Here is a 27,856-nt window from a genome sequence, read left to right as displayed (position 1 = left end):
TTTGGCACTTTTTGAGTAAGTAAACAATTGTATGCTATCCCATAATTATGGTCCTTCAGACTTATGAGTAATTTCCATTTCATTGCAGTGGCCTTACGAAGATATGACAGTGATGCTCGTCTTAGTCCGAGACGCATTAACATGGGGCTACCAATCAGTCGAAAGAGGAAGGTATCAGCAATCAACAATGACCGTCGCATCCGGAACCTGACTCTTAATGTCATGCGAGGACATATCAGTATCAATAGGTTCCTGCACTTGGCGTCAACAAGAGTCATGAGAGTATTTGACCAATTTGTTGGATAGTTGGGTTTGTCGCCCAGGGAATTTGAGTGCCAGATTTGAATGCTTCTTCTTGTGTCTTGCCATTGTAAATTTTTTACTCAATTATCTTAAACTAGTGAAGTCCAAGATTTGTCAGCATGGTAAATTTTTGACACCATTGTTTCTCACTAGTAATGACTCAGATTATGTCAGTGTGTCAGTTGTGCTTTATTGTTTGTAGCCCTGGCCAAGTGTTGCCACAATTAAAAGATCTGAATTTATTTTCCTGTATTTCTGATTCAGTCTCCTTTCTCAGAAGTTACACCTATGGTTTGGATGTTGGTCACTCTATATGATCATAAAACATAATTACAAAAAAAACAAAACATGGCAATATATTGTTTTGAGTTTATTTTTCCAATTTTATAAGACAAAAAATAATTGAAAGACGAAATCAAATTACATTCTAAAGGACTCCCAAACTAAGCCGTCTGAGTACAAAAAATATACTTATGAAGCTCAGTGTTGGTTGTGCTGGTGGTAGCACACGACTTCTTGGCAGCTTTGAGTTGCTGGGCCGCACGTCTCTGCACTCTAAACGTGTTCCCAGCGCTTGTATGCTTGTGCTCGAGTATTCACAAGGCCCGTTTACACCACGACCCAGACAATATTCTTTCACTGCGAGTAGAGCGGACTTTCGACGGAAGGAGCGCCAGAAGGCAGACAAGCCAGCGTTGCCGCGGCGTATGGTTGGTTGCCTACTCGCCACGGCGATCCCACAGGCCTCACGCCTGCAGGCTGACTCCTAACGGCGCTCCGTCGCACTGTCTCTCTTGCACATCTACGGCCCGCGCCACGAGCCCAAGAGAGAAAGAACAACGATAGCAGTACTCACTGTTAAAAAAAATATGAAAATTCAGACTGATTTCGTCTTTCTTGGTGGTCTGAATCGTAAATTCATAAAATGGTACGAATATTAAGACCAACTGTCTGAAAAGTTTGACCTGTTGTCTGAAATTTGAATTTAGACTAGCAAGTCTGAATATTTAGAGCGATGGCTATCAAGTTTTGTACATTGTCGTCCGAAAACTAAATTCATACTTGTGAAATCGGAAAACGAGTGAAAAAAACCCGTCCCCTTTGTACATTTTTCGATTTTCTCAGAACTTTTATCAATACTACTGATGCATTCCAAATAATATTTACGTTTAGTGTCGTAAAAGCATAGAGAATGTTTCAGAGCTCCGAAATGGACACTTATTGCTCTATCCGCTAGGTGGCGCTAGTGTCGCATGGATGATCTTTTGGAGCTAAAATTGCCACTTGAAGGCGAAATTGTGAATATTTTGTTTCAAACTTATTCCAAGTGATTGTCTGAAAGGGCATGAGCGCACCAAAGCAAAGATTCAGCACTGTTAAAAAAAAAGTCTGAAAATTCAGACCAAATTGGTAAGAAGTTATTAACAGACTTGAGGTCTGAAAATTCAGACCATTTAGATGGTCTGAAAATTCAGAACTCGAGAGTCTTACATTTAAGAGTTTGGTGGTCTGAAAATTCAGTCCTGTACGAAGATTGTGAACTTTAAGGTTCGTGGCATATTCACTATGACAGAAAGAATCTGAGGTGTGTGTGAACCTCCAGAGAGGACAACATTGAGTAAAAATTGTGATGAGGGAGAAGGTCCTCTGTCCTTTTCCCTGACTCTCGAGAGGCCGGCCTGTGCCACCCAAGGAAATGGCGACACGGAGCCACCCGCGAGAGGTAAATTGTGGATTGTTCAACTTTCACCCATATTAGGGAGATAAATCTTGCGGCAGAGAATGGTTCTCATATGGCCGATTAAGTCCTATCAATTTGGAACTTTTGAACCAATATATTTTCACATTAGAAGCCTTTTAAACAGAAGTAGGTATGTTCCACAACATGCGCGCCATCTAGCGGACAAACGACATCTTGGGTTGGTCTGAATTTTCAGACTTAACCATCTAAATTTTCAGACTGCGCTGGTCTGAATTCAGGTTCTGAGACGATCAGGTCGCAATTTTCATACCGGAAGGCAAAATTTTCAGACAAGCAGTCTGAAACAAGTCTGAAAAATAGATTCAGACCACCAAGTCTGACAAAAGTGGTCTGAATTTTCAGATTTTTTTTAACAGTGAGGTTAATAAGTGCAGTATAAGCTAAATAACAAAGAATGCAATTTCACTCTCGCGCATGGCCACGGGTCGGCGCGTGGTTGGGCTAAGGCCGCTCTCCCTCGCAATTCAGCAGTCACCTCTAGCCTCTTCTCTTCCTTTGCAAGTAGGAGTCTACTGCCGTGTACCTAATTTTTGAGCCGAGACGACCCGCTGAGCGTCTACGATAAACCGATGGCAAAAGTTCGCCGATTTGTGTTCTACTCTACAGAGTGGCATTTTTAAGTGCGACTGTTCAATGTCTTCGTACAACTTAGTCTGATAAAATGCACCGACTGGTATCATTTTTCATACAACATGTTGATCTGATAATTCAGACTAACGTCGTCTGAAACTTTCAGACCGCGAAGTATGAAAGTTTTGGTATGAAAATTCAGACTGAATGTAAGTAAATCGACTTCTTACAAAAAATTATGAATTTTCAGTAATTTTTTTTAACAGTGGTGCCTCCAGAGCCCTCCAGACCTTAACCCACCGGTGGGACTTCTCCACCATGGTGCAGCCGGAGCCAAAGTCGCCCCGTTCGTCGGCTGCCGACACCGCATCGAGGCCGTCGCTGGTGGTGCACATCGAGGCCAGCTGCGCCGCGACCACCTCCATGCGGGCCACCGTGGCGTCGCAGCCGCCGCGTGCGCCGCTCCTCACTGAGAATGAAAGAGTCACCACCATCGCCCTTTTATTGGGTAACGCACGCACCGTTGCCCAAATTTGGGTGACGAGCTCGCGGTGACCAAATTTTGGGCAGTCATAAAATCGTCGCCCAAATTTGGGTAACGCCGTCGGCGACGCCGTGAGGTCCCCGATGACGCTCTTCCAGGGCCACCACGATGACCCAATGTGGCGTTGAGGCCTCCGGTCATCGTGGTGGCCCCGGAAGGACGCCATCGGGAACCTCACAGCGTCGCTGACGACGTTACCCAAATTTGGGTGACCAAACGCCTGTTACCAAATTGCGGGTGATGAATTTTTCGTCACCAAAATTTGGGCAACGAAGTTGCATCACCCATTTAAGGTTACTGTAAAGTGAAAAAATGTGAAATATCATTTTCCAAAATAATTGTGGCATCATGTTTGCATTTAGGTTTCAGGTTGCTTACTATAAGATGAACTTAAACCCACAGTTGAGGCACTCAACTCCCATTATTTTCTGTGTTATTGCAGTTTACGTAACAAATTTAGTCGTTTACTAAAAATTCTCCTTGCGATGAACCAAAAGTTGTCGAGACTTGATTTTTGTTTTACAAGTTCTTTATTGATTTGCCTATCTCGTAGCAAAGCCGGATTTCCAAAATTCGAACATGAAACAGGAATTTTTCTCAAAAAACTCAAAAAAACACCAAAAAATACCAAAATTTTACCAAATTTAAGTAAAAAATTCAAAACGCATTTTCCAAACAGAAATTACAGCTTATCTATGCATATATTGTCAAATCCGGCTTTGCTAGTCTGTTTGCATGTCCATTAAGCCTTAAAATAAAAAGTCACCTCTCCGTAAACTTTTTGGTTCATCGCAAGGAGAATTTTTAGTAAACGACTAAAATAACACTAAAACCCTCATAACTTTGGAACTAATGGGAGTTGAGAGTCCAGTCTGTGGCTGTAAAAGTTTTTCATAGTAAGCAACTAAATCACCAAAAACCGAAGCACTGCCACCTATACTTTGGAAGATAGTTTTTTCACCTTACAGTAACCTTAAAGGGTGATGGTGGTGACCAATTCATTCTCAGTGCTCCAGGACAGCCGCCTTCTCGGCCTCCTCCATGCGGGCCACCGTGGCGTCGTCGCAGCCGCCGCGTGCGCCGCTCCTCCAGGACAGCCGCCTTTCGGCCTCCTCGGTTTCTCCAGCCTCTGTGATGGGGTAGGAGGGAATGTTTGCCGAACTGCCGATGATGCGTTGACAGCAGGGAAACGTCACCGGCCAGTGGACTGAATCCGAGAGACGCCACATGAACTACAACGGACACTTTCTCACCCTCCATCTTCACTACCCCTAGCATCATCGCCAGCGGCGGGCCGCGGGCACCACCTGCTTTGTCCTGGGCATTAGGGTGGGCCGTAAAACACTTTTTTTCGATATCGCAAACGTAATAGCGCGCCAAAGTTACTTCATGGCAATACAAACTCAACGCGATCTGGGCCAGGTCTGTTACTTAAAGCTTGACCCTCGCGCATCGACGTTGAAAATTCGAAAATTTGACTTTTACGGGTTTTTCTAAAAACAGCCATAGAAACTGAACCTGATGTCCAAATGATGTTTCCGAGACGGAAATGGAAACGTCTGATCATGCTTTATCAGTTTAAGACCACCGGGACCCTCTACGAGCAGTAGAGGACTGATGGGAGAAAATTACTAAATTACATTTTTTTTTTCGTTTTTTACAAAATGCAAAAATTGCCTTCAGGGTTTGATACGGCCATCCTGACGTCACCGTCCCCGAACCATACCCCGAATCATCTTCTCTAAGGACCCCTTCCTCGTTTACAGCGCACGGGGTACCCCGGGATCCGGTCACACGTTAGGATATGGACGCCAAAAACACATGTTTTACTAAAAATGCAAATTATCGGTACTCAGGGCACTGTAGGGCCTTCGTCTCGTCCGTATGAACTGTAGTGACTTAAAATCGATTACTAGATGGTGTCTTTGCGTCACAGGCACCTACCAGTATATTGACAATCGGATGGAGAGACCTTTAGAACGCCATTTCCATTGAAGGTTCGGTTAAATCCGTTTTCCAAACATTCGGTTTCCACTGTACTGCTCTTGGCTCGCCCGGAAAATCCGAGACGACTCAGCCCTCACCACGAGAAGGTGGCAGCACGTCGAGACTCACCACCACCACCACCCTTACCCACCCAACCACTGGTGGGGCTACGACACTTTTGGAAAGGCCGTACATTTCAAAGAAAAAGGTACGGCTAGACCGTTCCACACGAGGTACAGAACAGCTGTACCCAAAAACCGTGCTTCCCATGAGATCCTATGTCATGAAAAACCCGTACTCCGTACCCCAAAAGCCGCACTGGCTGAGGTATGCTGGTACCAGACAAATGTTCTTCCAGACTGTGCCTGTATTTTTCCCGTGGATTTTTCCTACAGCGTTTGTGTAAGTTAACACCTTGATACTGTACGCAGGAGAATGGAGCAAAACGCGAAGGTACAGTACGCCAGAACGAAGGTAAATGTTTACCTGTAAGAAGGCATCACCTCCAAAATTGGTCAACTGGCGTAACATGTCCCTGCGGCTGTCGCAGGCAGTCGCACAAATTTTAACGGTATTAAGAAACTACCATAACGAAGACAAACGAAACAGGGGCCTGTCTACGGGGGGCTCAGCTCTACAGCGCGCTAAGCGTAAGTATGTTCCCCGGGGCCGTTGCAAACGGACATAACGGTGAGAAAGGAAATGAGAATCTACACGAAGGATAAGGATAACCCGTATAAACGTGCAACCACCTTCTGTCGTTAATCCAGCCGAGCCATTTACGGCCTGAGATACGTTTTAAGTCCAGATTAACGAGATTTACAGTGCAAATAGCGTGTCAAAGGTCTCTTCGTCCGATTGTCTATATACTGGTGGGTTCCTGCGACGCAAAGACACCATCTAGTAATCGATTTTAAGTCACTACAGTTCATACGGACGAGACGAGTGCCCTACAGTGCCCTGAGTATCGATAATTTGCATTTTTAGTAAAACATGTGTTTTTGGCGTCCATATCCTAACGTGTGACCGGATCCCGGGGTACCCCGTGCGCTGTAAACGGGGAAGGGGTCCTTAGAGAAGATGATTCGGGGTATGGTTCGGGGACGGTGACGTCACGATGGCCGTATCAAACCCTGAAGGCAATTTTGGCATTTTGTAAAAAAAGGAAAAAAATTGTAATTTTGTAATTTTTTCCCATCAGTCCTCTACTGCTCGTAGAGGGTCCCGGTGGTCTTAAACTGATAAAGCATGATCAGACGTTTCCATTTCCGTCTCGGAAACATCATTTGGACATCAGGTTCAGTTTCTATAGTCCGGACGTTAGCGGCGCATACCGGGACCCACCTTGCAAAATGTGATACCGGAATGCCACTTGGCACAGTTGTTGTACTAACCCTAAGGATCATTTTAAGAGGTGGAGCCCAGGTGGACCCCCCTGCAGAGCGGCGGTACACGCGTTTGCCTATTTTCCAGGGGCAGCATTGAAAATCATTCGAAATAGACCTTATCTGACTGGCTATGGACCTTATTTGACTGGCTATCAATTTGAGTTTTGGTACAGGACCACTTCTTTGGATGCCCAACGTGATTTTACTCTGGTTGGTAACGTAGCAATGCGTCAAACGGGAATTGCCTACCTCCCAGGAGCAAAATACCGTTTACGCGAATATTAAGTTCTTGACGTCCATTGATCGGTGCATGCAAACTCCTGGGTAATCGATTGAGTATAAAAACACATTTCATCACTGCATGCGTTTAGAATGTGGACGTGGAAGAGCCTCGAACGCGCATTGAGGGTACAACGCGGCCTGACTTTTCGGTCACGACGGGTTTCGCCATGAATTTTCCCATGAAACGCCTCGTTGTTTCTTATGTCATAGGGTATTTCGTAGAAGAGCAGGGGCGGAAATCTTTGGGATTCTTACTAATGCGTTGAAGGAAAAGCACTATACAACGGCCTGAAGTAATAGGATTTCTACTAAAAAGTGTGGCAAAAAACGAACTCTACAAATCAAAGAGTGTACATAGTATGCTCTAACTGGAGCATGCCTGCCAAGCATGCTCTAGCTAGCGCATGCCTGCCAAGCATGCACTAACTAGTGCATACATGCCATGTACACGCTAACTGAAGCATACATTTACTGCATAAGGGATAGGGAGTTTTCTGCATCAGGAAGCGTGTACATGGCATGTATGCACTAGTTAGTGCATGCTTGGCAGACATGCGCTAGCTAGAGCGTGCTTGCAGGCATGCTCCAGTTAGAGCATACTATGTACACTCTTCGATTTGTACAGCATCCTCCCAAAGTCACATTGATGATTATGCGCATTTATCATTCCGCTAAGAAGCTCTTTTGTCAAGACGAAATGGATTTAGGAGCTTTATGAAATGAATGAAAATTCACATTAATGTGAACAATCGTCAATACCGTAAAAGCGGATAAAATGGAAAACTCCTGAAATTCTTCTCAGTGATCGTTTCGAGGTACACACAAGTTCGGTTGCTGGCAAACGAATTCCACTCGTTTTTTTTGTTTCGTTTTTATAAATTTTGCGGATTACTTAATTATACGTGGGGGGGGGAAGGGTCCTAACCGTTGATTACGTTTGATTACAAGGGGGAGAAGGAGGTCAAAAATCCAAAAATCGTGATTACGTAATATGTAGACGACCCCAAATGCGCGTTCGGGGCTCTTCCACGTTCACATTCTAAACGCATGCAGTGATGAAATGTGTTTTTATACTTAATCGATTACCCAGGAGTTTGCATGCACCGATTAATGGACGTCAAGAACTTAATATTCGCGAAAACGGTATTTTGCTTCTGGGAGGTAGGCAATTCCCGTTCGACGCATAGCTACGTCACCAATCAGAGTAAAATCACGTTGGGCATCCAAAGAAGTGGTCCTGTACCAAAACTCAAGTTGATAGCCAGTCAGATAAGGTCTACAGCCAGTCAGATAAAGGTCTATTTCGAATGTTTTTCAATGCTGCCCCTGGAAAATAGGCAAACGCGTGTACCGCCGCTCTGCAGGGGGGTCCACCTGGGCTCCACCTCTTAAAATGATCCTTGGGGATAGTACAACAACTGTGCCAAGTGGCATTCCGGTATCACATTTTGCAAGGTGGGATCCACTAAGGGAAAGGGTCCTAACCGTTGATTACGTTTGATTACAAGGGGGAGAAGGAGGTCAAAAATCCAAAAATCGTGATTACGTAATATGTAGACGACCCCAAATGCGCGTTCGGGGCTCTTCCACGTTCACATTCTAAACGCATGCAGTGATGAAATGTGTTTTTATACTTAATCGATTACCCAGGAGTTTGCATGCACCGATTAATGGACGTCAAGAACTTAATATTCGCGAAAACGGTATTTTGCTTCTGGGAGGTAGGCAATTCCCGTTCGACGCATAGCTACGTCACCAATCAGAGTAAAATCACGTTGGGCATCCAAAGAAGTGGTCCTGTACCAAAACTCAAGTTGATAGCCAGTCAGATAAGGTCTACAGCCAGTCAGATAAAGGTCTATTTCGAATGTTTTTCAATGCTGCCCCTGGAAAATAGGCAAACGCGTGTACCGCCGCTCTGCAGGGGGGTCCACCTGGGCTCCACCTCTTAAAATGATCCTTGGGGATAGTACAACAACTGTGCCAAGTGGCATTCCGGTATCACATTTTGCAAGGTGGGATCCACTAACCTCCGGACTATTGGAGTGTAGTTCCGATTGTCACCACCGAGGCGCTGCCAGGCACTGCGCCCATTTGTTTGGTTTGCTGTTTGGTTTCTGCTAGCATGCGAGCACAGCAGAACTCTGCTCATATTTTGTGTATAAATGCACAGTTGAAAGTATCGGATATTTTCTGTCGAGATGCCGCCTAAGAAAAAATACAAGCAATACTTATTCGATGACAGTGAATTAGTGCCTAGCACTCTACCAAAAATGTCCTGTAAATGCCGTTAATTTATTACCAGTTTTCACTGTAGGTAAATTCACAGCGTTTACTGTGATCTGCTCACGGGATTCACTGTGATTTTGTTCGCGGTGTTCACTGTGATCTGGTCCCCAATAAACACTGTGAGTTTGACGCCGCTGAGCACCGAAGTACTACAAATCAGGCTCCAATTCACGGCGTTTACTGTGGCCAGATCACAGTGAACACTGTAACCGAGATCACAGTGAACGCCGTGAACTAGTTCACAGCAAACGCCGTGAATTGCATAACAGCAAACATTGGTAATAAATTAACGGCGTTGACAGGACATTTTTTGTAGAGTGAGGTCCAGTGCATGGCGTCTCAGTAATTCTGCTGCATTGGCGGTAAGCAAAGTTTTGGTGTCGCGTATGTTTTATCTGACACTTTTTCTGCAGTACTAAGAAAAATGGCTAATACTCAAGTAAAATTTTAAGCATAGTGCAACTTCAAAGTGTGTTGAATCCAAAAATTAGGGTGCAGTTTTCTTTGATAACATTCCTGCTCTGGATATATACCTTCAACTTTCCATACATTGAATCTCCTCTAGCTTGAAAATTATTATAGAGTAAGAAAGGGGATGAAGAAATGTGTGAATCGTTTCCTTTCAAGTAATATTTTTAATTTTGTAAACAGGACCACCAGGAAGAAAGTGATACAGATGATGGAATCCTTCAACAACCTGGAGAACCAATCTTCAACGATGAAAGACTTGAACATGGTGATTTTGTAAGTTATTACGTATGTCTATTTTTCTGTCAAACTACATCCTTGTCTTCAATTTCTCAATCTTTTCCTATCATAATTTTTCTTAGGTTGACAGACAAGAAAATGACCAGGAACCACAAAATCATCAAGATCAAGATTGCAATTATGTACGATAATGTATCAGTTTCTCTTCTCTTTTGATTCTCTTCAATGTTTATTACTGTGATTCTTATGCAGATCTTGTATCTTTACACAGAGATCTTCCTCGAATGATGACACTGATACTCACTCGGACGAAGAACATGATGCTGAAAATACTGTTGATAATCAACATAATGATTGTGATAATGTATGATCATGTTTTGGTGACTCTTCTCTTGCAATTCTCTTTAATGTTCATTACAGTTATTCTTACGCAGATTTTGTTTCTGTCTACAGAGCCCTTTCTCAAATGATGACACAGGATCAGTGGCTGACATTCACTCGAATGAAGAACATAATGCTGAAAGTGTTGTTGATGCATTTGAAGAAGCAGGCGATACGTCCCAATGCCCAAATGAGAATTCTACAAATAATTTTCATAGGAATGAAACAAGACAATCTCAATCCTCTTGCAACAGACTGGAATACACAATTTTGGTATGAAAATTTTCCTAAATTTTATTCATTTGTCTATGTTTAACTAGTGTTTAGTGGAGGCTCTCAATTAAGCATTTATATAAAGTGTGTAATTAGTCATTTGCTTTTGTGCCTTTTTTACAGGGCAATAGACCAAGAGTAAGTCATGAAGAGATAGAGAATCATGCCAATATGAGAGATGTTGAAGATGTCCCACCTCAGAATAGTAATGTATGTAGAAACTTAAATGAGGGCGTGTGGGCTTCTGGAAATATTAAAGCACATTTACAAGTTTAATTTTTCTTTGTCTTAGGATGTTTCTGAAAATCGTGAAGAGATACTTACTATGGATGAGTATATTGAAGAGGATGACATTGTTCAAGATCAAGAAACCAATGTGGAAAATGATGAAGGTATCCAACTAAACGAACATCAAATAGAAGAAGACCCTCAACAACAGGACAACAACGATGGAGAAATCCAACCATATCCCAATCCACCAACTCATACAAGATTGCGACAAACCCTTCAAAAACAGGAATTTACTGCACCAATTTCAAGACAGGTCAAAGCATCCCCAGCAGAAGCACTTCTTATGACTCTTGATTAAGCAGAACAAAATAATCTTACATTCAAAGCATTTGTGGACTCTGTTAAGCTACTCAATTCTCTTTTCATATCACCTGTTATTCCAAACACAGCTTATTTATTAGACTGCTTATTAAATTGTTCAGAAGGAATTGTAAAATACTTTTTCTGTTCAAACTGTTCATATTCTTTTGGAAACTGTGACAGTTCAGTAGATCCAGTTTTAATTTGTGCAGAGTGTGGTCATTCTAATAACATTAAGGACCTTACAAAGGCATCATTTTTTGTACTTTACCAACTAGGTCCCCAACTAGAACTTTTATTGTTGGATGAGGATGTAAAAAAAAATCTTTCCCACCCGAACGAAATCATAAAGAAATGTATTCCTAACTCTATGAATGACTTGTATGATGGCCAATGTAATCAAAAATTTGCTGCTTCTCTGCCAGAAGATTATTTAGTCAGCAAAGTGATATCTCTCATAGTCTCTGCTGATGGATCCCCTCTGTTTAAGTCTAGTAATTTTTCTATTTGGCCATTTTTTGGTTCTATCAATGAGCTTCCCCCTCTTCTTAGAATGAAAAATACGATTTCAAGAAATCCTAGGAGTCACGAAGTCAATTTGATTATTGTGTAAGAGTGTGGAGAAAGAAAAGAAGTGGTGTTGTGAAGTTGTGGCTCAGGGGACTACCAATGGCAGTGGTACCAATGTGGTCGATGTGCCACCCGTCGAAATTTAAACTTGACAAAATAGAAATCAAAATGCTGGTAAATTCAAAAAATTCCAATGCTAATGTATTCCGCAGTGTTCTGACAATGGAACATCTTTAAAGTCCATCATTATTAAAATGTTCTTGGCAGAAAGATGGCAGTAAATTAATTTTCACGGGTTGGCAACTAGTTTCTCGGCGTCTGCGCCCTTACGAAAATCGCGAAGCTGAAAGCACCAGCAGTCGCGCATTAAAACTGCCCATCCATTGTTGCTGACGTTGAATTGTTTGGCTTGTTTCAAAAGGCTATGGTTCTCTAGTCATGTTTTCTTGAATTCTGTGTAATAGTTCTCCCTTACAACGTATCAACACCACGACGGTTGGTTTGACAAATTTCATAAACTCGGGAGGGATGGTTTCGAAACGCGGGTGAGTCTTGTTCGAGGAACATGAGCACTGCAAGTCGCGAGGTGGAGCGAAGTGGTCCTACAGCTAACTGAATCACAACAACAACAAAATTGTTTTATTGACAGAAATAAAAGGAATATTTGAGAAACTGTATGTCAGAAAAAAAGAACTTTTGTTTTGCTAATTTTCTGTGAATATTTTTTTAGAAAGTCATCACACAAAAATTGAAAATTTGTTTTATATGAATTTTCATGAGCGGGAAACAAAGAAAAAACAAGAAAGAGAGCAAAATTAATACAGATTTCAAATGCTACAGTTGGTTAAACTGTTAACAGGTTGCAAACCTACTGCGCATGTCCAAAAACACTCCAATCAAGAAGTATTATTGGATAGTTCTACCCGAAAAACTGCGTTCGAACCTACACCAATTCTATTGTTGCATCTTGTCTACCTGCAGTCAAAGAAATTTTTCATTTCGAACGTGCTGATTTCAGCTTTTGGAGTAAGCTGTACAGACCCAAAAAGAAGCTCGGCTATTGGTCCGCCCCGGCTCGGCTCCCCCCACTCCTTTTTTTTTCCTTTGACGAGTCGAGTTTTGCCATGGAAACGGCGATTTTGACAGGAAATTTCTCAAAATTGGCCACCAACTTTTTCAAGGGGAAATAACTCCTGAAAATTTGTACACCGAAATTCAAAATTCATGAATTTCAAGCCGAAATTCATTGAAATTCATCGAAATTCATTGAAATTCATTGAAATTCATTGAAATTCACGAAATTCATTGAAATTCATGAATTTCGGTCTAAAATTCATCGAAATTCATTGAAATTCATGAATTTCGATCCGAAATTCATTAAAATTCATCGAAATTCATGAATTGCGGTCTGAAATTAATTGAAATTCATGATATTTGATCCGGAATTCAAGAAACCACGTGAATTATGGTCCAAAAGTAATTAAGATTCATTTCAATGGATAAAAGTATATCAATTGATACAAAAACTAAATAATAGTTGTACAAAACGTCGAAGTGCATTGAAAAACAATCATTTTCATGCAATTTTCTTGTAATTTAATGCGGTAAGAGCTCTCCGGTATGCGCGGTTAGGCTGAAGCAGCCTGGCTTCTAATACCGTCGGAAGCATTCGATTTTTCTCGGTCTAGATTTGGTCTAAATGACCGTCTACAGACCTAAGCAACCCCGTCTACACTCTAAATGTCTTACGAAGAAATTTCCCATATTACGAAGGAAATGGCGCAAGCATAATACGAAGGTGGTTTTTCTTTGTATTACGAAGGTTTTTCTTTGTATCTTACAATGAAAAGGCTAAAAAGATTCGTATTACGAAGGAATATTGCTTCGTAATATGCTTGCGCCGAATTCACTGTAACGTACGAATAACATAGGTCAAATTTCATTGTAAGACATTTAGAGTGTAGCATTGAGTGGCCGTTGCGGCTGGAAGGCCCTGAAAAAATTACCGCGGCGTTGGGACTCAAAAGTAGCCATGTTCATCCCTTGGCTTGGCGCGAATGTATCCCCGCGTTTCCGTCGCATTGCTAGGCGTGCTGTGAGCACTCACCTACGTCATGCCCGGGCGGCCAGGGGGCCGTCCGAAAGCCGTTCCAGAAGGTTCGAGAAAGTTTTCGCTAAAGAACGGCCAGCACGGCCGTAGCCGCCTCCTCGCGCCAGGGGGGGGGGGGCAAATTTTCGTCTGCATTGAAGGTTGCCTACCTATCAGGGGTCCCGCAGGTGCTTTTTCAATTTTCAACACACGATTGAATGTATTAAAAGGGTGGTAAATGTAAATTGTTAGCGAGCGAAGCGAGCTCAGAAAATTTGCGGTTCTAACGTGTGCGAGCGAAGCGAGCTGAGAAAATTTGCGGTTCTTAGGGCTTTAGGGTGGAAAACGTAATTTGTTTGCAATTAAAGCGAGCTCAGAAAATTTGCGGTTCTAAGGGTTACTTGGTAGTAAACGTGTGCGAGCGAAGCGAGCTGAGAAAATTTGCGGTTCTTAGGACTTTTTGTGGTAAACGGCGTAATTTGTTTGCGAGCAAACAGAGCTCGCGCGGGAAGAGAGAAAATCTGCGGTTCTTACGACTTACTAGGGTGGTCAGTGTTTGTCCGAGAGCTGAGAAAATTTGCGGTTCATAAGGATATTTAGGCTGGTAAATGTAAATTATTTGCGAGCGAAGCGAGCTGAGAAAATTTGCAGTTCTTTGGGTTATTTACACTTTTTTAAAAGGTATTCTCGTGCATTTCTGTGTCTACATTGCTTGCACCTGGCCAGATTCCTTGCCCCCCTTGCCCCCCCCCTGGCCAAAAGTTGGGGGGGGCATTGCCCCCCCGGCAGCTACGGCCCTGACGGCCAGGAAAAAGGCCCAGTCTCCAGAGAAGTGACACACTGTTTGCAGACGTTCCCGCAATTAGGCAAGGTCAAGGAGCCCTGCCGAGGGAAGGAATGGGAGGGGGGAGGGGAAGGGGGGAAGGGGGCAGCCGGGTCGGCGACCTGCATCCTTGGGCCGAGAAGCCTCCCTCGCCCGCCACGCCGTCAGGATATTGGGACCTCAGCTGCCCTCAAAATTGGCCTAGAAATTCATTTGAACATGTTTCTGAAGCAGTGAAAGGAATGGAAGACGAATTTGAAATTTTCAGATTTGTAATGTAAAGCAAAATATTAGATCACTGGGGTGAGCCACTTGTGAACAAAGACTATTCATCCCAAAGACCCCTCATTGTAAAACGCCATTGTCGTCAGTTTCTCTCTTCCCCGCCCGAGACCCCCCCGAGAGTGAGCCAGTGTGCGTGTGTGTGTGAATGTGTGTTGGTCCGAGGGTCGGCCTGCCTGCCGCGGTGCACTCCTCCTATTGTCTCCAATTTTAACTTCTGTCGCTTTCAATTTTTCAACACTTTAAGCGCCATATTCTGCTTCCTCATGTCCACGCGGTTAACGCCATATTTTATTTTTGGATTTGTGATATTTTTGAGTTTTAACCCAATTTGATTACGGAATTATAGAACCACATTTTCTTGTGTATCTCCCGAAGGCCTAGACCTAGAACTGAATTTCAAAACTGCTCTTGTACATCTTTTCATGGCGCATTGAACGAGCTCCTTTATTTTACTCTTAGACTTCTAGAAGCGAATTTACATTTTGCAGCCAGAGGCAATTGTCCTTGGGGGGCCAAGACCGCTCCTCTCTCGGCCGACCCGGACTACCTGGTTGGGTCTCGCCCGCAACCCACACTGCCGGATGGCTGCACTTTTCAATGGAGAATCGGGCGCCCTTTCCCTTCAACTGAGCTTGTCGCGCACTCGTGAAAACTCAAAAGGGCTTCCCCATTCGGTTACAAAGTGTGTGTATATTTGTGACTAGAGACCGGCACTGCCGCTCGTGGCGAGCCGGCCCGGCTCGGCAACCGAGTCTCTGTGCGAGAGAGAGGTCCGAGAAAGCCGAAGCCGAGTATGCGGATATGCGGAGTCGCTCTGCAGGCCAGCGGCAACGAAATCTCACACCGAAATTCCTCAATTTTGTGATGAAATTCATGAATGTTGTTGTGAAATTCATGAATTTTGCTGTGAAATTCATGAATTTTGCTGTGAAATTCAATGAAATTCAATGAAATTCATCGAAATTCATCGAAATTCATCGAAATTCATTGAAATGCATTGAAATTCACTGAAATTCACTGAAATTCACCGAAATTCATGCGAAATTCAAAATTTTGTGCACCGAAATTCAAAGTTATTTCCCCTTGAACTTTTTAACCAGATTTCAGCATGAGAATCAGCGTTCAAAGTTCTACAAGTCTGCAAAGTCTCATTAAAATCGTATAGAAAATTTCCGAAATGCATAAAGGGCCACACAAATTGAATCTCGGGCCGGCTGAGTCCTGGGTATACTATAAGGCTACTTCGTGCCTAAAAATCTGTTATTAGGGGGTCTCTGGTTTGGAAACAAAAAGCCACACATGGACCTATTTTTGAACCCACTTGTAGAGCATTTAAGACAGTTTGAGGCTGGGTTTTCAATCAAAATTGATGATGAGCAGGTCATTATCCGTGCCTTTACATTAGGCTGTTGTGCTGACTCTGGGGCACGTGGGCCTATGCAGGGGATAAACCTTCACTCTGGATATTTTTCCTGTAACTGGTGTGAGATCCCAGGAGTATATATTGACAACAAAGTGGTTTTCCCATTCCCAGAAATACCTCCCAAAAAAAGAACTCATGAATCTGTAGCAGAGCAGGCCAGAGAGTGTGTTGATGATGACAGACTTGCCTATGTTTATGGGGTACAGTACTTGAGTCCATTAGCAACTTTGAGTAAATTTGATATTGTAGATGGAATGATTTTGGATTATGCCCATAATTTACCATTTGGTGTTTGTCGAACTCTGCTGACAGAGTGGCTCAACAATGTATCAAGAGGATCTTACATCGGAGCACCTACTGACATAAAAGAACTTGATAAGAAGATGATGGCCTTAACACCACCTATTGAGATAAGAAAGCCAGTGAGGAAGATATCGGACTGTGCCAATTGGAGTGCAAGGGAGTATGAGAATTGGGCATTGTATTACTCTTATCCTGTCCTTACAGAAATTCTTCCTTTAAAATATTTGGTGAATTGGGGACATGTAGTCCAAGCATTTTTTCTTCTGAACAGAAGCTGTGTGACCAGTGAAGACAAGAGAAATGGTCAAAAACTTCTCCTGCACTTTGGAAGGGATGTGGAGCACTTGTACGGAGAAAGCTTTATGAGTTTCAATCTCCATATCTTGACTCTCCACCTGGCAGAAAATGTGGATCGCTGGGGACCAATCTGGGCAGCTGCATCTTTATGTTACGAATCAGGCATCAAAGAATTGAAAGAACTCATTAAAGCCCAGCGAGGAGTTTGGTACCAAATTCACCGCTCCTTCAATTATAGAAAGGCATCTCATCTTATAAGAAGCAAATGCAACTCAGAAACAACTAAAGCATTTAAAGAAAGGTCCAGGTGTACCAAAAACCCCGTGTCAAAAGTAGAGGTATGCAACCCGCATGTAGCCGCGCGGGCGGGCTTGCCTATGCGCCGGTCTGCGGGCGCAGAGGTGCTCTAGGGTTGCCACCCGTCCCGGCCGTTCCACGAAAACGGTGTGACGTGTCTGCTTGGACAGTCCCCTCCCTCTCCCCCCCCCCCCCCCCCCTTTCCCCCCGGCGAAGCGGTATGACCCTTTGCTTCGTCCACCCCACCCTGGTGCCCTAAATTTTCAGTCACGATGCATGGTAGTCAATCATTTTTATTAATCTAATCAATCATAATCACAATTTAATTATTCTTAATAATCAGTTTCATCTCAATAATCATTCAGGAACTCAGGGTCTCAGAGCACGTGCTGCAACAAATAAAGAAAACATAAAAATAATATCTTTCTGTGTTTGAGACAGTTTGATTATGTTTTTATTTCAATTTACCTTATTCATAATAGATGTGCTCAAAGGTGTGCCCTTGGCGAGCCAGGCATTGGCCGTACCGAGCAACGCCACATCGGTGCACCCGCTCGAGCATGGCCTCGTCCACCGTGGCGAAGACCGCCCGAATGCGATTCTTCAGCTCTTCGGGGTTCTCGGGCCTCGTGTCATAGACTCTGGCCTTGACATAGCCCCACAGAAAGAAATCCAATGGGGTTAGGTCAGGAGACCGGGCTGGCCAGGCAGTGGGGCCCCCGCGACCAATCCACCGTTGCGGATAGACCTGTCAAAAATAAAATTGTGAACGAATGTGGACCGGGCTAGGCGACTTGGCAAGACTGGTGCGACTCAAACAACTTACCTCGTCGAGGTGCTCCCGCACGGCACGCGCCCAGTGGGGAGGGGCGCCGTCCTGCATGAACCAGTGCGTCTCGGCCAAGTCAAGGGGCACGTTGGCCGCGTCAAGCAGGTTCGGCAGGTCCTGCTGGAGGAATTGCAGGTACCGTGGTCCATTTAGGGGCGGTCCATCAAAAAAATAGGGGCCTATGAGGTGTGTCCCTAAGATCGCAGCCCAGCAATTGACACTCCAACTAAAAATAATAATTAAAAAAACAATAATAATAACAACGATACTAAATAATAACTATAAAATGTCAGTTTTTTAAAAGGGCAAATTTCTTACCGTCCTTGGACGTGGTTAGGTTTCATCCAATGAGGATTTTCAACTGAATAATAGTGCATATTATGTCGGTTTACTGTTCCCTCACTGGTAAATGTGCTCTCGTCACTCCAGCAAATTTCACTTTGAAATTGGGGCCTGGGCGCCAGCTGCGCGAGCATCCAATTTCAATAGGCCATGCGATTCGCAAAGTCGTCCCCGTGCAAATCCTGATTGAGATGCACTTTGAAGGGGTGGCAGGCCGCCGACTTCAAGATGGGCGATTCCATGCCAAACCAACGAATGCTTGGAATTTCATCTCTCCGATTTTGATGAAACTTTTTTTGGGGGTAGGGGTCATCAAAAAAAGCCCCCCTCCCAAAAGGGGTTTTCCGAATCTCCCCCCGTTTGGCTGTGGCAGGATATAAAAGTTTAAGCTTTAGTCAAAATCATGATATTTTCTTAAATTTCCTCTTTTCTGGCTGATGTTTTTTGGATTTTTTTCCATAGTGTTTTTTTACGTAAAAAGAGCTGGGGAACACGATGAAAACGGTTTCGAGACGTTTGGGTGAAGTTTTGATCCCAAAAATTTTTCATTTTTCGTCATATTTTTTCGAAAAATTGCCATTCCCAAAATAGCTCATCTTCGATTTCGACCTAACTTTTACCAAATGATCTTCTAACATAGTGGAACAAAACCCTAAAAGGGTTTGGTCGGCCCGCCCATAGAATCTGAGAAATCGCAAAAACAAATTTTGAAAAATCACCAAATTCGTGTATTTGAGGTGGTGGTGGGGTGGGGTTCTTGCCTGCGCTGCGCAGCCGTCTGTTCTGGTCAACATCGACTTCCCCGCTCGGCGTGCGAAGTAAAACCACCCGCCAGGAGCGCCTGTGAAGCTCGGATAGGCAACCCGCAGGCCAGAGTGCGCATGTGCGTGCGTTGGGTTGCCTACCTTCCATTACCATTATCACTAAGGGCTAGACCACACATGAGTTAACTGAACTTCACTTGAAAGGCTAGACCACAATCAATCGTGTGTACAAGTCTATGTTTCTTCTGTTAAAATGGTGAACAATTCATGTAGAGGCGGAAGAAAAGGGGGGAGATAACGGTAAATACCCATTAGTTACTCAATTTTAATTTTGTACGCAAATGAAAAAAAAACAACTCATTTTTTCAATTTTTTAGAGTTGATTACTAGATTACTCTGATCTTGTCTGTGCTAGATAGCATACAATATGGTTTATTTGGTACTTTAATAATATCAGCTTTAGCTAGAACATTTTCAAGCTGCACAGGCTCTTCAATATTGTCCGTTAGATAGTAATAGATGGAACTTGAAAACAAGATTTTAACAGTTGGAAAATCCACAGTGGAAAAATAATAAATTTAAATTTAAAATATTTTGTTCCACCAAAAAAACCCAAATTTTGTATGCTATCTAGCACAGACAAGATCAGAGTAATCTAGTAATCAACTCAAAAAAATTGAAAAAATGAGTTTTTTTTCATTTGCGTAAAATGAGTAAATAATGGGTATTTACCGTTATCAAATTTTAACTCCCCCCCCTTTTCTTCCGCCTCTACAACATGAATTGTTCACCATTTAACAGAAGAAACATGGGGAAGGAGACTGCAGATTGCCGCTAGGGGCGCCACTGGGATATACGCCAGTAGCAGCCAGGCGGCAGCCGGCACGGATGCTGTTTTGACTTATAGCTCTCACTGCAATTATCGCCCTGTATGAAAACTAGCTTATTGGGAAGCTAGCAGCGTTGCCTACAATCGATTCGCTTTCACTACGGGTCTATCTTGCATGGGCAAATGCATGGGGGAAATTTGGGAGCCTCCAAAGGGGTCCCCTGGCTAAATCGTGGCGCGTATCCCGGGGCTGCCCTCTCCCTGACTTGCCGTGTCGCCTTCCTCATAGACTTGTACACACGATTGATTTTGGTCTAGCCTTTCAAGTGAAGTTCAGTTTAAATCATGTGTGGTCTAGCCCTTTGTGATAATGGGAATGGAAGGTAGGCAACCCAACGCACGCACATGCGCACCCGGCCTGCGGGTTGCCTATGAGCTTCACAGGCGCTCCTGGCGGGGGGTTTTACTTCGCACGCCGAGCGGGGAAGTCGATGTTGACCAGAACAGACGGCTGCGCAGCGCAGGCAAGAACCCCCACCACCACCACCACCTCAAATACACAATTTTGGTGATTTTTTAAAAATTTTTTTTTGCGATTTCTCAGATCCTATGGGGGGGCCGACCAAACCCTTTTAGGGTTTTTTTCACTATGTTAGGGGATCATTTTGGGAAAAGTTAGGTCGAAATCGAAGATGAGCTATTTGGGAATGGCAATTTTCCGAAAAAATATGACGAAAAATGAAAATTTTGGCATCAAAATTCACCCAATCGTCTCGAAAACCCTTTTCATCGTTTCCCCAGCTCTTTTTACGTAAAAAAACACTATGGAAAAAAATCCAAAAAACATCAGCCAGAAAAAAGGAAATTTAAGAAAATATCATGATTTTGACTAAAGCTTAAACTTTGATATCCTGCCACAGCTAAACGGGGTGAGATATCGCAAAACCCTTTGGCAGGGGTCTTTTTATGATGACCCCTACCCTTAAAAAAAAATTTCATCAAAATCGGAGAGATGAAATTCCAAGCGTTCGTTGGTTTGGCATGGAATCGCCGGTATGCGTCCGACGGACATGACGCTGGCCCCCAGCGTCTGGGCAATGCCCCTTTGACCTAAACAGACACAATAAAATAAAACATGGCTAAAGTTTTTTGGACGCATCCGCGTGCCGCTGGGCGAATCTTTATTTACCAGCATGGGGTTTGCTTCAAAGTGCTGTCGGACCGCTCCGCGAAGTACCGGATCATCCACAACCCGTCGGGTTTCCTACCCTTTGGGGGCAAAATGCACCGTGGGTCCGCAGGTTTGTCTCGGTCCGTCGGAACACTGCAGGCGACGGCACCACTCTCCCCGGGGAAAACCCCTCCGCGTAGAGCCTTCTCGCCGACGTGGTTGGGTTTTCCGCGTCCCGGGACGCAGCCACAATGTCGATCTTCTCCAAGTTCGAAAACACCATCGTCCATAATGAAGTGTCTCACAAAAACAAACTCGCACCTCGCACAGAGCTGCGCACAGAGGCGCGAAACGCCAAAAAATGCGACATCGCGCGACTTAAAATAATTTTCCGATCTGTCTGCTTTTTTCACTGCATATGGTCATTTTATGATGTTCTCTAGCAAAAGAAATGATTTCCAAGTAATAGCTGGGCATATAGAGCTAAAAATCACGAAAAACATGAAAATATTGTACCAAAATCTGCCATTTTTTTACACGTTTTTTGCCTGTAAAAGCGACATTTTTTTCAAACGGGCAACTTTTCTCAACAGATTCTGAAAGCCAAGGACAAGGCCTACAACTTTTGTTATAGTCGCAACGCTGTAGCGAGGTCGGCCATTCGACTTTTCTGGCCTCAAAGGTTTTCTTTCGAAAATTTTAAAGGAAATTTTTCCTATTTTGACAAATTTTGTTTTTTTTGTCCCCCTGCGGCCCGTTTTACGCCAAAACCAGTATCAATCATCCAATAAGTTTATAGAACTGGAAATAGATGTAACGAGGCAACACAGACCACAGGGGCACAAAAATAACAAATTTGTAAAAATAGGAAAAATTTTTCCCAAATTTAAAATTTTACGAAAAAAAAACCTTTTGAGGCCAAAAAAGTCGAATGGCCGACCTCGCTACAGCGTTGCGACCATAACAAAATTTTAGGCCTTGTCCTTGGCTTTCAGAATCTGTTGAGAAAAGTTGCCCGTTTGAAAAAATGTCGCTTTTACAGGCAAAAAACGTGTAAAAAATAGCAGATTTTGGTACAATATTTTCATGTTTTTCGTGATTTTTAGCTCTATATGCCCAGCTATTACTTGGAAATCATTTCTTTTGCTAGAGAACATCATAAAATGACCATATGCAGTGAAAAAAGCAGACAGATCGGAAAATTATTTTAAATCGCGCGATGTCGCATTTTTTGGCGTTTCGCGCCACTGTGCTGCGACGACTGACGGCCTCGCTCCGCCTCGCTCGGTGCGTCGCCGGCCGGCCGCTCGCTCGACGCAGCGAGCGCTGCCGGCGCTTTGTTTACGTGACCCATCGTCTGCACCGGTGACACCGTCCGGCCAGCGTCCGGAGCGCCGGCGAGTGCTGCCACCTGTGTGCGACGCGTTCGAGGCGGCAGCGCGAGTAGCGACGAGTGGCAACCCTAGAGCGCCTCTGCGCCCGCAGACCGGCGCATAGGCAAGCCCGCCCGCGCGGCTACGTGCGGGTTGCATACCTCTACTTTTGACACGGGGTTTTTGGTACACCTGGTATAGTTTCAAAGCCCAACCAAAAGACAAAATATCTGCCCACTAAGGATTGTGCTCTCATTGGATCTTCTTCTGATTACACTCCAACCGAAGAAGAGAATATTTTGTTGGAAAATTGCCCTGAACCTTTAGACAAATCCCAGCTCAAGTTATATAACAAACTGGTAACAGGGCAATGTGTTTACACCACTGAGAGTGCAGCATCTGGTAAGAAGCATAATAATTCAGGTGCTACAAGAAAAAATAAAAAGTTAGTCATCATAAAGAAAATAATCTTTGACAAAGTTTCTGAGAAGACAATGCTTCTTTGTGTTGATATTCGAGCTGAGACATTTCTTCGGATGCCTCAGGGCATTCGATTAGCTCCAGAAGATCATTTTCTCAGACTTGTAACATCTATTGGAGAAAGGCTCAGGCTATTACGGGTCTCAGATTTGAAAATTGTGAATGTGATCTCAAAAATGAATAGCAAAACATATGTTGGAGAATTTACAAATGTATTCAATGTTTTTGGCCCGTCCCGTTTATTTTTTGTAAAAAAATGACGGAGGGACGGGCATATAGTATGATGCATGCTGTGCGTCCGTTCGTTCGTTCGTTCGTTCGTTCGTTCGTCCGAGGACTTCCCGTAGTCCGATCTTGACCAAATTTGGTATGCAGCCTCCTTGGGTGACCCTAAGAACCGCCCGGTGGCAGCAAATCCGATCCGAGCCCCGGGGGCGCTGCTGCAGGTGCATCATGGTCTACATGGGGTCGAGGAGGATCTCGGCAACGGATGCAGCTAGGAGGGCATGTAGGGGTATTTTTGGAATCGGGGCGACGAGAGAAAACCAATGGTGCCAGTTTCGAGCAAATCGGAGAAGTTCGGACCCGGGTTCAAATCCCAGCGGGGTATTTTTGGAACATTCTTTTTTTCGAGTTTTTGCATTGTTTCTGATGTTTTTGAGGGTGCTGATGACGAAAACGACATTTATTTTAACCCCAGACTCAGATTTAATTCCCGTCAGGGTCAAACATAGGAGAAATTCGTACGTTTCTTAATGTACGGGACGGGCCAAAGTTGCCGATGTATATCGCTACTTTTCCTGTTATTTAAATATGTGTTTTTGTTGTGGAAAAAAAGAGGCTGTTCTATTTATTTGTGTATTTCTGTGTGTAATTATTTTTCAATTTAGGAGTTAGAATAATTGTACTGTTAAAATAAATAAAACTGCTGGGCATTATCATGGTTTTGTTTATTCATAAACCACAACACAGCACAACAGAAATAATTTGTCGCCAAAGATAGATTAACATATCTTAAAGTACAAACAAGTCAATCATTCTTGACCTTGTTCTGTCGTATAAAGAAAGACATTTTCATTGATAAAGCTGACAATAACCCAGAACATAGAAACAAAAATTTACGGTCCTTGATGTGCCGCCAACTGATGTTTGTGCTTCCCTCGATTGTCTGGAATTTTTACTAGGTCATCACAGCAATGTGACAAGGCATTGACAATCCAGGAATCACATATACTTAATGTAGTTTTAAACATAGTTTTACAAACTTTTTTTTGTTCTTTATCTATGCAGAAAGAGTATTCTCTGTTAACAAGTTTCTCTCCTTTGGCTCCTTTCATAGAAGTTTTTCTCTTTGGAGCAGTTAATTTAATTGACTTAAATATAAACAACCATTGTTGCTCATGGTTCTGCAGATTCCAAAATTGTTTTGAAATTAAGAGTCTTTCCTCTTCTGTAAGCCTTGGGCTTGAGCAACGCTTACATTTAAGTTTACAAGCAGGCTGCGGACAACGGGCTCTCCTAATTTTTCCAGAAGAGTTCATATGCTCTTTGCCTGCATTAAGAGCAAGTTTTGCTTCGTACGATGGCTGCTGAGATGGATACCGCGGTTTCTTCGAGTTCACACTGTTGCACAGGATGTGAGCAAATTTGGGCGTAGACATAGAATTGTTGATGCCAACTGCTGCTGTAGTTATTTGTGGAGGTTTGTGGATGTCATCAACTTCTTCTCCCGCTGGTTGAACTGCTGCAGACAGAAAACAAGAAATTTTCTTTAAAAACCATTTACTTCATCCCCATATTCTCCCTGGTTTCAATTGCGTTCTTATCCTGACTTCGAAGAGCACAAAACCAAACAAATAAGGATTAGGGGCCGTACCCAATTATGTTACCGATTTAGGGGGGGGAGGGGGTTCGGCCAAATCCTACGGACGGTCACGAGGGGGGAGGGGGGGTTAATTCAAAAGTCACGTAGTCACGAATTTGGAAATTATGATAGCAAAACACACGAGGTAGCGGCGCGGTCAGGCAACAGATATCTGTTCCTGCTGCATCCAAGCGGACAGAAACCAAGTTTCCCGAAATATGACAAGTTTTAGCGGTCGTTTTATGAATTCAAAGTGGCCATTTGATGTAAAATTGCTTAAATTTTACTTCCTCTGACCTTCAGGGTTCCAAAAAAAGACCCCTTCTGTGAGCTAATAGACTATTCTAGTCGTCGACTGAAGAACAAGAAGAACAAAACCGAAAATGAAGTGGATTACGAGCAGGTAGCGAGCCCAGTTTAAGGGAGAAATGTTGAGAAATAGGGTAAACTATACAGTTACCGTCAGTTTAAGAGCATCGCTTTCTTTTCAAGGGCCTCTAGGGTAGGTTATGACACTTAGACTTGTGCGACTTGTTTCAGACACCTCAGAAGGATCTAGACAACGAAGTGGCTGACAAAGATTTCACCAAAAACTTTTTGTGACGCTCTTATTTAACGTGATAAAAAGGTTACCAAAAACACAGTTACCGGCAGCCAAAATACAGTTATCGGCACCCTTTAAGACAGTTATCGGCACCCCTTGTTAAAAAGGCAAAACATGACCGAAAGTGACGAAAATTTCTAACAGTCGTCACAGACACTCTATATCACCCCTCAGCATGTCACGAACCCCCTCTTCCTTCTGTTATGCCTCTTGCGCCCTTCATTTTAGACTAACGGACAACTAGCACCATGAGCTGCGAAAAAGACAACCTTTCAAAGCGCCGAGGAGAACATTTCCTAAATCACGTAGATCACTGGGAAAAAGTGGTCCGATTTCATTCAAATTTGGCAAGGGTCGAGGGGGAAATCACTCGCGTAATAGTCGGGTCGCCGATTCCTAGTATTACGCGTAATAGTAATAGCGTAATAGCCAAAATTTGTAAAAGTTTTCCTATTTAGAGTCCGATTTTAGCCTAAATCTGGAAATTTCCGAGCGTAATAAGCCTTCTGTAATAGCGTAATAGAACGTAATAGGGAGTAGTCGGGTCACAGTTTTTAAGAGTGATTTCCCCCTCGGCAAGGGTCTTCTTACGGTCATAATGCATCAGAATATTAACTCCCGGACGACGCCGGAAACACCAGTGAAGTTTGAGGCCACCCTGACGATAACTGTGTTTGCGGTGATTTCTCTGGTGCAGTTATCGGCACCCCCCGAATGAGGGCAAGCAAGAGGAATTTCTGTCCACCAAGCACAGTATGCCCTCTTCAATAGATGAGGAGAAGGAACCTGGCAAAGAGAATAGTTGCTGCCAGCCCACATTCACGAATTTAACGAAAGATTGAACCCCTGTTCTTATCATAGAAGATAAGAACGGGCGGCCGAAGCGGCCTCATTCTGCACTTGACTAGAAACGTGGCTCTGTTGGCTGACATGCTCAATCAAACGCGATGCTGTCTCGGTCCTGCATGCTCAAAAAGTGTCTCTAGCGACCTGCATTGGCCGCATCACTAACGGACGCGTACTTGCAGAGCAGGACCCAATCATTCGCCGAGATGACGATAACTGTACCCCTGCCGATAACTGTATAGTTTACCCTATGTTTCTTTCCTTTACCAATAAGTATTAGAAACAGGCCTAATAGCATATCAACGCGAGAGGATTCGGGAACCTCTAAAATTATTGCACTCCACCGGGTGGACGGCGCCATTTCCGGTTTTGTGCGGCTTCTTGTTCTTCACTCACCAACGACTGGAATGGCTTCATCGATGATCTTTGTCTTTCTTCACATCAGGAAACATCAAATTAGACGAAAAACAGCTTTTGAGAAAATCCTACGTGACATCGGTAGGGGGGGAGGGGGGGTTCGCGAAGATCCTACGGTGTGTCACGATGGGGGGGGGGGGAGGGGGTCCAAAAGTGGCCTAAAACCGGTCACGTAATATGGGTACGGCCCCTAACAAGTAGAAAGAAACTTTTGGTGCGTCTACCAAACTTACCCTTGTCCGGAGAGAAGGAAAGTTTCCTTTTAACGGCAGTTGGATGACAAAAGCGATGGGGAAGATGATGCTTTTGTATGTCACTGGCATCAAATACATCATCCCACCACGATGAAACAGGTGCTGCAAAAGGAAAAAATAAATTATTAAAAGCAGGTCGGTGGCGGGAATAAATAGTCCACCTGTATCTACTCACAACACTCAGTGTTTGGAGAAGTTCTGGCACACACAGGCGACGGCAATAACCTCACTTCGGGGTTATTTTTACATGAAGCGACCAGTGCCTTAGCTCTCGCTGATGTCATTTCGTACCAAACATTCAATTATACCGCTATGTACTAAATCAAAGTTAACTCTGCGACACTATCAACATCCCAGCACTTGATCGCTTCTTTGACACAGCCCTTGCATTTGATCCTTTCTACAAATTCATTTGATCTTTTCTTAAAAAGGCAATGACCAGGTGTGTTTCGACAGCAACTCGCCGAGCTTTCAACATTTAAGGCTGGACGTTAAGTCGTTTGAAGGAAGTCACAAAATGGTCTTGCCAAAACACTGCTACCGACAAAATAAATTCTGCCACAGCTAAAGCGCCATGGGCCACCCCACTGTCAAGGTCACATTGGGAGGGGGGAGCCGCGCGCTCCGAAGCGTCCCAGCCGTGGGTATGATGGGTTGCCTACCATGCAGGCGCGCTTAGTGCTGCGAGGCGCACTTAACTCAATCACCGGTGGAAGCTCATAGACCCCGATCAATGTGACCGAAAACCATGGCCGCAAGCACCATGGAAGCATTCATGGTGAAAAGCGATCACTCAATTCCCATGGCTGCCAGAACCATGGAACCAAGACGCCCCAAGGGATATAACTGGATTTCCCGTGGGTTTCTGAACCATGGAAGCGTACACACCATGGAAAATTAGAGAACCCATGAGAAGTTC

The 27,856-nt window shown here is 43.8% G+C and overlaps 2 protein-coding genes across 2 annotated transcripts in view; one reads left to right on the top strand and one right to left on the bottom strand.

Moving 5' to 3' along the window:
* LOC117646678 overlaps positions 1-6,594 on the top strand; it is a 586,045-nt gene extending 579,451 nt beyond the window's left edge. Inside the window, exon 3 of the mRNA XM_034387798.1 lies at positions 6,475-6,594. The gene's annotated coding sequence lies outside the window, so the exon portion shown is untranslated. The remainder of the gene's footprint in view (positions 1-6,474) is intronic.
* Positions 6,595-24,070: 17,476 nt separating this feature from the next.
* On the bottom strand, positions 24,071-27,333 carry LOC117654175. Its single transcript, XM_034400399.1, has 3 exons — positions 27,113-27,333; positions 26,917-27,039; positions 24,071-24,696 (listed from the first exon to the last, which is right to left on the bottom strand). Exons 1-3 carry the CDS (start codon positions 27,219-27,221, stop codon positions 24,071-24,073), a joined length of 858 nt encoding a protein of 285 aa, XP_034256290.1. The 5' UTR covers positions 27,222-27,333.
* Between the last annotated feature and the right edge of the window lie 523 nt (positions 27,334-27,856).

The sequence above is a fragment of the Thrips palmi genome, unplaced genomic scaffold, assembly GCF_012932325.1.
Source record: "Thrips palmi isolate BJ-2018 unplaced genomic scaffold, TpBJ-2018v1 HiC_scaffold_10, whole genome shotgun sequence".
Taxonomy (NCBI): domain Eukaryota; kingdom Metazoa; phylum Arthropoda; class Insecta; order Thysanoptera; family Thripidae; genus Thrips; species Thrips palmi.
Note: the sequence above shows the minus strand (reverse complement) of the source record. Positions and strands in the feature narration are given on the sequence as shown.